This window comes from Ranitomeya imitator, chromosome 4 (genome assembly GCF_032444005.1).
Source record: "Ranitomeya imitator isolate aRanImi1 chromosome 4, aRanImi1.pri, whole genome shotgun sequence".
In the NCBI taxonomy this organism is placed as follows: domain Eukaryota; kingdom Metazoa; phylum Chordata; class Amphibia; order Anura; family Dendrobatidae; genus Ranitomeya; species Ranitomeya imitator.
In genome coordinates, this window is record NC_091285.1 from 422,067,653 (window position 1) to 422,080,936 (window position 13,284).

Here is a 13,284-nt window from a genome sequence, read left to right on the forward strand (position 1 = left end):
CTGGCAATGAGTCTCTCTGTCTCAATCTTTGCTGCCTTGATTTGCTTTTTACAGAATTTATTTAATTATCTGTATTCATTTAATGCCTCATCACTACCTACTTCCTTTAATTCTCTAAATGCTTTCTTTTTGTCTCTTATTGCGCCCCTTACAGCTCTATTTAGCCATATTGGATTCCTCCTATTTCTAGTATGTTTATTTCCATACGGTATATGTTGTGCACAGGTCCTATAGAGGTCCCATTTTCTTTGTGTAGAAGGGTTAATAAACTTCTTGAAAGTGGTTTTAAGCACCCTGAGGGGTGCAGTTTTTAGAACGGCGTCACATTAGGGTATTTTCTATCATATAGACCCCTCAAAGTGACATCAAATGTGATGTGGTCCCTAAAAAAATTATGTTGTAAAAATGAGAAATTGCTGTTTAACTTTAAACCCTTATAACTTCCTAACAAAAACCAATTTCTTCCAAAATTGTGCTGAAGCAAAGTAGACATGTGGGAAATGTTACTTATTAAGTACTTTGTTTGACATATCTGTGTTATTTAAGGGCATGAAAATTCAAAGCTGAAAAATTGCGACATTTTCAAAATTTTCACCAAATTTCCATTTGTTTCACAAATAAACGCAAGTCATATCAAAGAAATTTTACCACTATCATGAAATAAAGTATGTCATGAGAAAACAATGTCAGAATCACCAGGATCCCTGAAAGCGTTCCAGAGTTATTACCTCATAGTACCTCAAGGTACAGTGGTCAGAATTGTAAAAATTGGCCCGGTCATTAACGTGCAAACCACCCTTGGGAGTAAAGGGGTTAAAGTCCAAGTTTAACTCATTTGCTCCTGATATCTTTCACGTAGACATGCTCATGGTCTACATGAGACCATGGTCTATTGAAATCCTTCACCATTTGTCCATGGTTGTTGAAATCCTGTGTTAGTTTATATGTGAATAGGTTCTTAATCCCAATGAAATTGGAACTTGAGTGCATGGTCGTTCCATTAAGTATCAGCAGTGTCAGATCTTCCGAACCTCCTAGAGTGAACCCACAGTACCGCGACTACGAACCTCCCAAGGGTGAGCTAACCAGGTGGACCACCCCAATACAGGGAGCGTTAGGGGCAGGCCCGAGGGAGACTATTGCCGTGGAAGCTGATACTCGGGGACAGAAAGTAGGAGCGGAGAAGACGCTGAACTGGCTGTAACGGAGACACACAGGGCAGGCAGGGTATGGCGGTAACACAAAACAGGCAGGGTATGATAGACGCACAAGACAGAGCAAGGTATGGCGGACGCACAAGACAGAGCAAGGTATGGTGGACACACAGGACAGAGCAAGGTATGGCGGACGCACAGGACAGAGCAAGGTATGGCGGACGCACAGGACAGAGCAAGGTAAGGCGGATGCACAGGACAGAGCAAGGTATGGCGGACGCACAGGACAGAGCAAGGTAAGGTGGATGCACAGGACAGAGCAAGGTATGGTGGACGCACAGGACAGAGCAAGGTATGGCGGGACCTGGGTCAAATGAGGACAAATGACAATCAGGCAAAGAGTAGGGGGAGAGGCTACGTGATATTGCAGGAGTTGCGCAGCACTTCCGGGTCAGGATCCCTCCTGGATCAGGAAGGGGAGGAGCGGAGAGAGCGTATACCAGCCTGAGTGACTGCACGCGTGCCGAGAGAGCAGGAAGGTGAAGTGCGCACGTGCCGGCGCTGAGAACCAGGGTCCAGCGAGGAAGGAAGAAGAGAGGAGAACAGGCGGCGCGCGGACAGCCCAGGAGCGCGCAGAGACGAACGCGCACATCGGGAGCCGGAAGAAGACCCAGCAGAAGAGGCAGGAGCGGCACGCCGGGACAGGTAAGTATGAGAAGAGCCAGAGGGGGATGCGGGAGACGTGACAAGCAGTAATCCTCCAAAATTATATTTAGTTTTGACAGGTCTGGAGGACCGGCATAGCCAACTAACTCGGTCTTGTACGGATTCTCATAAATTGTTTCAATATATTCCATAATAGTGCTAAAGTTCAGGAAAAGGGGCCTGATACGGATACATGAAGTTAAGCTCTCTTGCAGTGGATATGCCAGAAATATGCGGTCATAGAGATTTTGCGATAGCTAAACACATTCCCATTCAAGCTCTTTAAGCATAGGGACCATTTCAGCAACCTTTTGCATTTCTCTAGTGAGCACTTTAGAAATTCTGCTTACTTTCATCTATTCCTTGGATGGTTTTTACTGTTACTGTTACCCCTCTGTGTTTCAGCCCAAGCGTATACCTGAATTTCAGTTACTGGTTAACTACCGTAGTAGATTTAATGCAGATGGAAGGCACAATGGACGGCATCTTGAAGAAGTAGAGAGATCAAGATGGACATGACATATGCTTGTCAGAGAGAGACAGTGGGCAGTTCCAAGAGACCATTTATGGGAATAGTTGCAGAATATTCTGGGCTGTAGAACATATGTTGTTCTTTCTTTTTGACCCCTAATTTCTACAAGAAGTTGTGGACAGTTGACAGCAAGACAGAAGATAGTGGCTGAGTAAGAAACACTGTCAAGACAGATTCAGGTTGGAAACAGGCAGATGAATGTCAGATCCAAAATTGGTTAAACAATGCAATGTCAAAAAGTGAGGAAAGTCTGGTCAAAAGTAGTAAAGGCAAAATAAAACAAGCAGGATAATAAGAAAGAGCTCACCACAGGGTTGATAACCAGGCACTGAGATACTGGAGTGCTTCTCTTATACTGTAAAGATTCTGAAAGAATGATCTCTAGAGCTGTGGTTTATAGGTGCAGTAGTGATGCCAAGGCTGGTTGTGTTGTCATGTGTGGATATTTTAATTTGGCTGCCTTTTATATTTTTAGTGAGATATCCAGTGTTCAGCTTAAACGGCTCAACACAACAGATTTGTCAGAAAACCTTTGATTTCATTTCAGAATCAATATTTTATTTGGGATATCATACTACAAAATACTCCCACAAATGTGGTGGATTGATTCCCAACAAGATTTTTTATTCTTCACACCTAAAAATGAAATTTTACTAATAAATTAATTGACGTCCATGTTGCAAATATGTGTACACCCCAATAAAAATCTTCGCTAAAGTTTAGACTATACATTTTTTATTAACAAGAATTCAACCACATGTAGGTCTAATAATTTATTAAAATGGTGTCTAGCAGACAGTTGACTATAAATGGGTATTACTTAACCCCTTCCCATTTAATTCTGTCAGCAATACCACAGCATTGAAGAGAAATGTCACAATAATCGAGAAAAGCAAATAATTTTTATCCAGGCAGACCACAGAAATGAAAACCTAACCTGAAGTTTCTTCTGAGAACGGTTGAAGAAAATCGACATGCAAGTTCACTGCAGTTAGCTAAAGAAGTAATAAGCCAAACCAGAGTGAGTGTACACTGCAGAAGAATGGCATGCATGGGTATCATCCACAAAGTAAGCCTCTCCTAAAACTCATGCACAAAAAAGCCCACCTACAATTTGCCATGGCCCATGCGTAAAAATATGAGCACTATTGGGACTCTATCCTTTGGAGTGATGAGGATGAATGTTTTTGGTAATTATGGCTTCAGAACTGTATCATGTCTCAAAGGTGAGTACAAAGAAAATTTAATGGTGCCTATGTATGCCGATACTAAAGGGAATGAATATTCACCGCAATTGCATGCCCGTGAGAGTAGAATGCGGTGAATATTCATATTTCTTACGTGACCAGCAGCAGCTGCAGAAAGAATTTGGCTGACATTGTGCTCGCTATTAAAGAGCAATGAATGCTCACTGCTCTCCACGTATACAGTCCCGGCATGCAGAGCAGTGAGTATTCAGGCAGCTGAAATTTGACTTGCAAGCAGCGCATGACGTCCCTGCCATGCACTGCTTACAAGCATAAAACAGCTGCTGGCATTGGAACAAGATGCTGTGAGGGAGCGCTGGGAAGGTAAGTGTAATGGTTTGGTTTTTTTAATGATATCAGATAGGTCCATGCATACCAGTTTGAGGGTGGGGATCAATCATGCCAGGATAGGATGGGGCCATGCATACCAAGATGGGTATGGGGGCCAATCATACCAGGTTAAGGATGAGGTCCTGCATACCAGCATAGGGATGGGGCCATGCATACTAGGACAAGATGGGGTCCCTGCATATCAGGATGGGGATGAGGGCGACCATTACTACCAGGATAGGGAAGAGGGGGCATGCCTACCAGGTTGGAGATAAGGGGGACATGCATACCAGGCTAGGGATGAGGAGGCCATGCATACCAGGATTGGGATGAGGGCCATGCATGCCAGGATAGGGATAAGGGGGTCATGCATGCCAGGATAGGGATGAGGGGGCCATGTGTATCAGGATGGGGATGAGGTTACCATATATTCCAGGATAGGGGATATTAAGTAAAGAATTGACCTCATTTTTGCTTCAATTTTTTTCCCTACTTTCTTACTCTAAAACCCAGGTGCGTCTTATGGTCCGATGCGTCTTAGAGTTTGATAAAATATGAATTCACAGATGTACTGCTCTATATCGAAAGAGAAGATGCCACCATCACTCTGTGCCCTTGGTAGATGTGTATATTTCCAACATGATAATGATCCAAAACACACATCTAAAGTCACTGTTGCATTTTTGGAGAAGAACAGGATGAAAGTCTTTCAGTGGCCAAGTACATGTCCTGATATGAACCCAATCAAACACCTATGGGGGATTCTGAAGAGACAAGTTGAGCATCATTCTTGATCCAGCATCCAGGCTCTAAAATAGGCAGTTCCTGAAGAATAGAAAAAATATAAATGTTGCAATATGTCGCCACCTTGTTCATCCCATGCCTAGAAAATTTGTTGATGTCCGTATATATCATGAAGGTCATACAAAATACTAACTGTAGTAGTTTTTATATGGAGTTTACTCATTTTTGGATCAATAATTTGAAGATTTTGTAATGAGTGTTATATTATTAACCTTACTTTCATGTTATGGGTTGAAAACAGTGTTCTATGAAACTCAGTCTTGTCAAAATTTGGGAAATAGTTGAGTTCAATGAGATATTAATTCAAATCTTACTTTTCAAAAGGGTGTACTCATTTATGTTGATCACTTTATGTATTTTTTATTTGAAGGTCCAACATATTTGAATATCTGGCACTTCTCATCTAATCTCATGTATCTAAATCCCACTAATACTAGATTTCAGAATTGTTATCGCAATTTGTTGTATGCCACACTATTTGTGCTTGCTTATAAACAATGATGATCTTACTTGTTGTCAGCATCAATATTTCTAACATATTTCAGGTATCCAATGGATGTGTAAGTAAAATTTTAGGTCGCTATTACCAGACTGGATTTGTAGAGCCTAAAGCAATGGGAGGAAGCAAGCCAAGACTAGCTACCCCAAAAGTGGTAGAAAAAATCGCTCAACTTAAATGGGAATATCCATCCATATTTGCATGGGAGATTCGAGAAAGATTGCTTACTGAGAGGATCTGTCCTGAAGACAAAATTCCAAGTGTAAGTACGAACAACTACATACAGAGGCAACTATAGATTATGGGAGAAATTTATGGCATTTTGTACAGTGTTTCCTTTAAGTCCAATTCTGGCAGTCCACACAGCAGAAAGTCAGATTTATGCTATGACTTTTGCCGATTTCTGGTGTAAATTCTACTGCATTTGTCAGGTTACGAGAGGCCTTGTCCCTTCCACTAACTTCTGTCTTTTTGTCAAAAACTGCTGCGAGTGTTAGAAAACATAAAACAGTCACAAATTATTGTGCTAATTAGGTGTCCGCCATAGTTTGTCACTTTTTTTATTCCAGAATACTGGCATATAGAGAATGATAAATTCCCTTCTATGTATTTGAAACACTTTCCAAATTCACTTAACTTTCGTACATTAACCCGAATGTGAGACTTTTTAATAGTATGTAAGTAGATTTTTTACTCCTACAGCTGATGCATTAATGTATTTATACATAATCCAGAATTTACAATATATTACATTCCAAAATTGCATTTAATCCTGGATAAAATGCTGAAATGCCCAAACTCCAGTATTAGCTGCACAGTGTGAGAAACTTTACATAAAATTATAAACTGGGATTTAGGTCACAGACTGCTATAAACTGATCTGGCCTCATACAAAATAATATTATGATGGATTCCCAACAATTAGGATAATTATTGTTTAGCGTAGAGAGTTTTCTTGAAGATTGAGCACTGTCAGTCCCATATCCAATATATTAGATGGAGATCTAGGTGGGATCTAGCCAAATAAATCCCTGGCTGGATCACTGCATGGATAAATACAGACTATATTAGCTGTTAGTTTTCATTTTTCTATTGCACTTACTAACATGATTATCTTGATGATTGAGCTGGACATGGAGGCTCATGTTGAGAGTACCGAGAACAATTTGCAGCTTAATAATTTGCAGTGATATATGTTTGTAGCTGCGAAAGGCAGAATAATCTGGAACTGCTAAATAAACTTTGCAATTGCAATGTGGTGGAAAGCACAGAGGCCATCAAGCTTAGTCCATGGGTGTAAGTCCTGATGTGTATCAGGATATCAAGCTTAGTCGATGGGTGTAAGTCCTGATGTGTCTCAGGATATTAAGCTAGTCCATGGGTGTAAGTCATGACGTGTATCAGGATATTAAGCTTATTCGATGGGTGTAAGTTCTGACGTGTCTCAGGATATCAAGCTTAGTCCATGGGTGTAAGGCTACTTTCACACTAGCGTTAACTGCAAACCGTCACAAAAACGTCTTTTTCCCGAAAAAACGGATGCGTCACAAAACTGCAAAACGTATGCAACGCATACAGCATTTCGACGGATCCATCGCAAATCCGATAAACGGTTCCGTTGAAATGCTGGATGCGTTGCATACGTTGCATACGTTTTTACCATCCGTTGCATCCGTTTTTACGACGGATCCGTTGTTAAAATGGGAGGCACCAAAATTTGATTGGCTACTGGAAACTAAGGGAAATCTATATAATAACTTTATTTACAGGCCATCTTTGAGGGTTTTAGTTTAGTGGCAATGATGGATGGTGTAATTGGGAGGATTTCGAGTTTGGTTACTGAAGTTATATTTGAGACGAATCGCCTGGATATCATAGTGCGTGAGAAGGAGGCGGCAGCAGAAAGACAGAGGATGCAACGGAGAGTGCGACGATTCTGGATACATCCAATCAATGAGCTGCGGATGACCAGGGGTGTCCAGTCCACTCTCTATCTGGAGTTGCGGTGCAACCCACAGAAATTCTACAATTATGTATGGATGAGAATGGAACATTTCGATTATTTGGTTGGAAAACTAGAGGAGGTCATCCAAAGGCAGGACACAAGGATGAGGCTTGCCATCACACCGGCGGAGCGGCTCCTGGTGACACTGCGGTAAGCATCTTTTTTTTATGTGATTGCTCATATTGAATGTTATTACATGCTGCAGAGAAAACTGCGCTGACACATTGCGCAGCATTTTCTGCAGCATGTAATTTTATGGTTTGTTTGAGGCCATTCCACTGTTTTTTTTATTCTTGTGTCATTGCTCATATTGAATGTAATTACATGCTGCAGAAAAAACTGCGCTGACACATTGAGCAGCATTTTCTGCAGCATGTAATTTTATGGTTTGTTTGAGGCCATTCCACTGTTTTTTTTATTCTTGTGTGATTGCTCATATTGAATGTTATTACATGCTGCAGGAAAAAACTGCGCTGACACATTGCACAGCATTTTCTGCAGCATGTAATTTTATGGTTTGTTTGAGGCCATTCCACTGGTTTTTTTATTCTTGTGTCATTGCTCATATTGAATGTTATTACATGCTGCAGAGAAAACTGCACTGACACATTGCGCCGCATTTTCTGCATCATGTAATTTTATGGTTTGTTTGAGGTCATTCCACTGGTTTTTTTTTGGTTGATGGTCTGTGCAATTTTTTTTTTTAACATTCTTTTTTTTCTTTTTTTTTCTGCAGCTTCCTAGCTACGGGTGAGTCTTTGACTTCAATCCATTTCCAATTCAGGCTGGGGATTTCCACTATTGGTGGAATAGTGAAGGACACATGTCGTGCGATTTGGGACACTTTACAGCCCGAGTATATCCCACAACCAACAATGGAAATCTGGTTGAGAAGTTCCGAACATTTTGAGAGAAATTGCAATTTCCCAAATTGTGTTGGTGCCGTGGACGGCAAACACATAAGGATTGCTAAACCGGCAGGAACAGGATCAGAGTACTATAACTATAAAAAATACTTCTCCATTGTACTCATGGCTATTGCTGACGCCAACTGCCGATTCTTTGCTGTGGACATAGGAGCGTATGGCCGGTCCAACGACTCACAAGTGTTTAAAAACTCTCCGATGGGTCGCTGCCTGTATGGAGATACATACAATTTCCCGCCAGCAAGACCGCTCCCAGGAACAAGTGAACCAGCCATGCCATATGTGTGTGTAGGTGATGAAGACTTTCAACTGTCGCCGCACCTACTGAAACCATACAGCAGCCGTGAATTACACCGTACCAAGCGGGTATTTAATTACCATCTTACTAGAGCAAGAAGAGTAGTAGAGTGCTCTTTCGGTATATTGACGGCAAAGTGGAGAGTTCTGCTGACGCAATAAAACTGGAAACAAAAACTGTAGACGATGTTGTCAAGGCATGTGTGGTGCTCCATAATTTTGTTATTTCAAAGGAGCCCGTTACCTTGGATGAAGAACAATTGGAGACATCCTTGTGGGATTACCGCAGTGCCTCTGTTCGCTCCACCAGTTCTGTTACTATGATGAGGGACCAGTTTGCGGATTATTTTTTGTCACCTGTTGGGCGGATTCCATGGCAAGACATGATTGTGTGACATGTTTTTCTTGGCGTTTGGTGTTTGTCAAAATTTTGTTTGTAGCAACCAAAAAAAAAAAAAAAAAAAACACAAAGTGTGGTTTGCTTGCTAATATAAAACCATTTTGTTATACCTTGAAAACGTCTGGTGTTTCTTTTCACTTAACCTTTAATATTTACCTTAATGAATCAACACACACACAGTAGATTGTAAACCAGAAATATTTTTATTTCAAAAAAATAATTTTTTTTTGGTAATTTTCCAAAAAATTTTTGTTTTTGGTAATTTTCAAAAACATTTTTTTTTTTTTGGCAAAAAAGAATTTTTGAGTAACAAGGAAATTACAGTTTCTCAGGTCTTGGTAGTGTCGGGTGGAGTAACTATGGGAGGAGGGGCTGGAAGGTTGGACCACGTCGGTAGGTGGGATTGGGGAAACCCTACCTGTTTGGTCTGCAGTGGAAGGGGGGTGAAAAGAATGAGGCTGACCAGAGGGGGGTTGTGTTGGGGTAGGTGGAAAACTTCCTGGGGAAGGAAAGCTGGGCAAAGACGAAGAAAACACGGGTGAATACATTTGGGTTGTGGGCCGGGTTGGGTATTGGTACTGATGTGGATATTGGGACTGATGTGGATATTGGGACTGGCGGTGATATTGTGGGGCATGGTGTTGAAATTGGGACTGGGATGTGTGGGGAGGTGTGGGGGTAGATTGGGGTTCATTGATGACCTTCAGAAGAGCGTTATGGCAGCTATTCATTACCCGCATCTGCTGATCAAAAGAAAGCTTTTCCATGCTCCTGAGCATGGACTGAAAAAAAAGATTTGCTGGAGCTTGACTTACATCTAAATGCAGCCTATCCAAGCGACTGCTGATTTCATGGTGGTTTTCACTCATGCGCGATTGCACCATGCTGAAACCAGCAGTCACTTGTTCTCCCAAAATTTTAAATGAATTTTGGAAGCCTGCATTTAGATGCAAGAACTCAGGAGCATAGCTCCTTTCCTGACCCCTCTGACGCTGCCGCCACGAACCTAACGGTGGTGTAGAGGTGGCAGGGTCCGAGGGGTGGGGTAAAGGGAACGCTATCTGTTGACCATCAGATGCGAATAAGGAAGGCTGCGCTCCACTGGTAGAGGTGGATGAAGTGGATGGAACAGAGGGGTGAGAGGTGTGGGGCCTACCGACGTGGTCCCCGGTGGCGGACTCAGGAGGGATCGCTTCAGAGGGCGCAGAGGTAGATGCAGGCGCACGGTGGCTGGAGAAGGTGCTGTGAAAGAAAAAAAAAAATTAATATATTGATATGAAAAAGCCCGGACTGAAAGAAAAGTTTTGTGATTAGACAGGTTCTTACTGTGATGTTGAATACTTACACTCTACTCAGCATGGTTTCCCTTAGGAAGGTGAGGTTAGGGGCATATCTATACCTCCTCTTCTTCCTTCCTGCTGAGCCACTCCGGGCCTGCATCTCCTCGTTAAATTCTCTTTTAAAACGATCCCTCAGTGACCGCCACCGCTTCCTAACCTTGCCACCTGTGAAGACAGGAATGAAGAAAAAAAAAAAAAAGGTAAATACAATACATTACATTCAGCTCTAAACATCACTGAAAAGTGAATACTTACATAGTTTGCTCTGCTGCTGTGGAAGAAGGTCCTCCCACCTCGGAAAGATGTTCTGGCATACTTCCAACCAGAGCCGACGGGTGACACTGGTATCAGCATGCCTGCGGTCAGCCATGTTCCACAGCGGCTCCCGCTGTCGGACCTCCTCGATGAGGGCTTCAATCTCTATGTCAGAGTCTTCTGCGGGAGCACGCTGTGAAGCCTGTGAGAAAAAAAAATATAAGAAAAAAATAAAAATTAGTACACTGAAAAAAAAAAATGACCAATCGACCCCCCCCCCCCCCCCCAAAAAAAAAAGCAACTTACTGATGGCCGACCGCGGCGATGGGAGTGCCTGGGAGAACCTTCATGGTGTTCAGCAGCAGCAGCAGCAGGAGACTGAAATAAAGGATAAAAAAAATTAGTTTGAATGTATGTATATGTTTTCTTGGTTCCGTTGTATTTGAAAATCTGTTTCATGTATGGTGCTGGTGTATGGTGTGAAGCAAGTGATTCACTACTACTTACACTTGGTTCCTCCTCCACTTGTATATCTCCACCCGTCTCGGTCCCTTCTGACAGCTCCTCATCGGATTCTGTTTCCTGTGTAAACATAATAAATGCATGTAGTGAATAAAATTTATGAAAATTTAAAAAAAATAATAATAATTTTGGGTTATTTACTTACCGATACACGCTGTTGCTGTGGAGGAGGGCTGCCAGAAGAGGACATTGTGTTCCGGTAACCTGTGGACCTGGTGCCTGTGGACCTGGTGGCTGTGGACCTGGTGGCTGTGGACCTGGTGGGTCTGTAAGTTAAAAGACACTTGCAATCTGCTCTACACATTGAAGTAGCAGATTTGGGGTCTTCAACACTTACTTTCAATAATTTGACGATGCGGTCCTGGTGGCTGTGGTCCTGGTGGCTTTGTCCTGGTGCCTGTGGACCTGGTGGCTGTGGACCTGGTGCCTGTGGTCCCTACTCTATCTGCAATATAATAAGTATAATGGATTTATAGTTAGACCACCCCAGAACTAGGTAATGTTCAGCAATAAACACCCTGTTAAATTGTGTAAAATAGGTGAACACCCAAACCCAAAAACAGGTGCACGTTATACCATTCTTTTCCATGTCCCCAAAAAAAAAAAAAAAAATGTAAAAATGTGAGACACCTTTAAAAATATTTTTAAGTTTAACTAAAAAAAAAAAATTACCTCCCCCAAAAAACCTTTTAAAGGATAACCTTTAGTAAAAAATGAACCCTCAACCAACTCTGTATTGCATGTGTAACCATTGGTACATACACCTGTTTTAAATTTACCTTTATGAAATTATACTACGGACAATTTTTTAATAAACATTTTATTAATAATTTTATTTTTTTTTTAAATCACAATGGAGCAGAAATGCTCTTTATTTTAAATACACGTACATCAACTGCGAATGGTTTCAACAGTAAATTAATAAAAAAAATTTTTAAAAAAAGCACTCACATATTCTAACCAAAGGCTGCAGACCACTAGGCTTTGCAATAATACATCCAATAAAAAAAAAAAAAACCCACAAGCTGCACAAACCACTATTCTAAAGGTACCGTCACACTGAACGATATCGCTAGCGATCCGTGACATTGCAGCGTCCTGGCTAGCGATATAATTCAGTTTGACACACAGCAGCGATCAGAATCCTGCTGTGATGTCGTTGGTCACTGCAGAAAGTCCAGCACTTTATTTCGTCACTGGACTTCCTGCAGACATCGCTGAATCGCCGTGTGTGACGCCAATTCAGCGATGTGTTCGCTGGTAACTAGGGTAAACATCGGGTTACTAAGCGCAGGGCCACGCTTAGTAACCCGATGTTTACCCTGGTTACCAGTGTAAAAGAAAAAAAAAAAAACCTTCATGCTTACCTTCCGCTGTCTGTCCTCGGCGCTGTGCTTTCCTGCACTCACTGTGAGCACAGCGGCCGGAAAGCAGAGCGTTGACTTCACCGCTCTGCTTTCCGACCACCTTGCTCACAGCCAGAGCAGAGAAGCAGAGCGCCGGGGACAGACAGCGGAAGGTAAGTATGAAGCGTTTGTTTTTTTACATTTAGGATGGTAACCAGGGTAAACATCTGGTTACTAAGCGCAGCCCTGCACTTAGTAACCCGATGTTTACCCTGGTTACCCGGGGACTTCGGGATTGTTGGTCGCTGGAGAGCTGTCTGTGTGTCAGCTCTCCAGCGACCAAACGGCAACGCTGCAGCGATCCGGATCGTTGTCGGTACCGCTGCAGCATCACTCAGTGTGACGGTACCTTTAGTAAATATATCAAAAATCAACATTAACCAATATGGCATTGACAAATGCACATGCAACCAACAAGACGCACACAAACATCCCTGCAAGCAGAGTCATAACGCAAGCATAACACATGAACAGGCGTAATATTGACGAAGGCATAATAAGGTGCAGGCACGTGAACACATACATACAAAAGCACACAGCAGTACAAAAATACACACACACACACACACACACACACACACACGGCCATCAGTCCTCCGGCTGGAGCTTGATGTCTTCACAGTGGCAGGCCTCAGGGTGGATCTGGACTGTAGCAGGGCACTGGCTGTTGCAGGACGACGGCAGGCCTCAGGTTGGATTCAGGTTTTAAAAGCTCTTGCTGTAGTCAGTACGGCATACACAAATGTGCACACACACACACACACAAAAATGGCAATATACTCACACTGTTGGAGTGTGTCTGGTCCTTGCTGCCAGGCTGGGGTCTTGGTGTCCGGCTGGGGTCTTGCTGCCAGGCTGGGGT

General features: G+C 42.4%; 1 protein-coding gene across 1 annotated transcript in view; it reads left to right on the forward strand.

Moving 5' to 3' along the window:
• The window catches only part of PAX4 (paired box 4), a 215,832-nt gene that overhangs the window by 87,415 nt on the left and 115,133 nt on the right, over nucleotides 1-13,284 (forward strand). Inside the window, exon 3 of the mRNA XM_069765445.1 lies at nucleotides 5,318-5,533. Coding sequence (XP_069621546.1) covers nucleotides 5,318-5,533 — 216 coding nt within the window. The remainder of the gene's footprint in view (nucleotides 1-5,317; nucleotides 5,534-13,284) is intronic.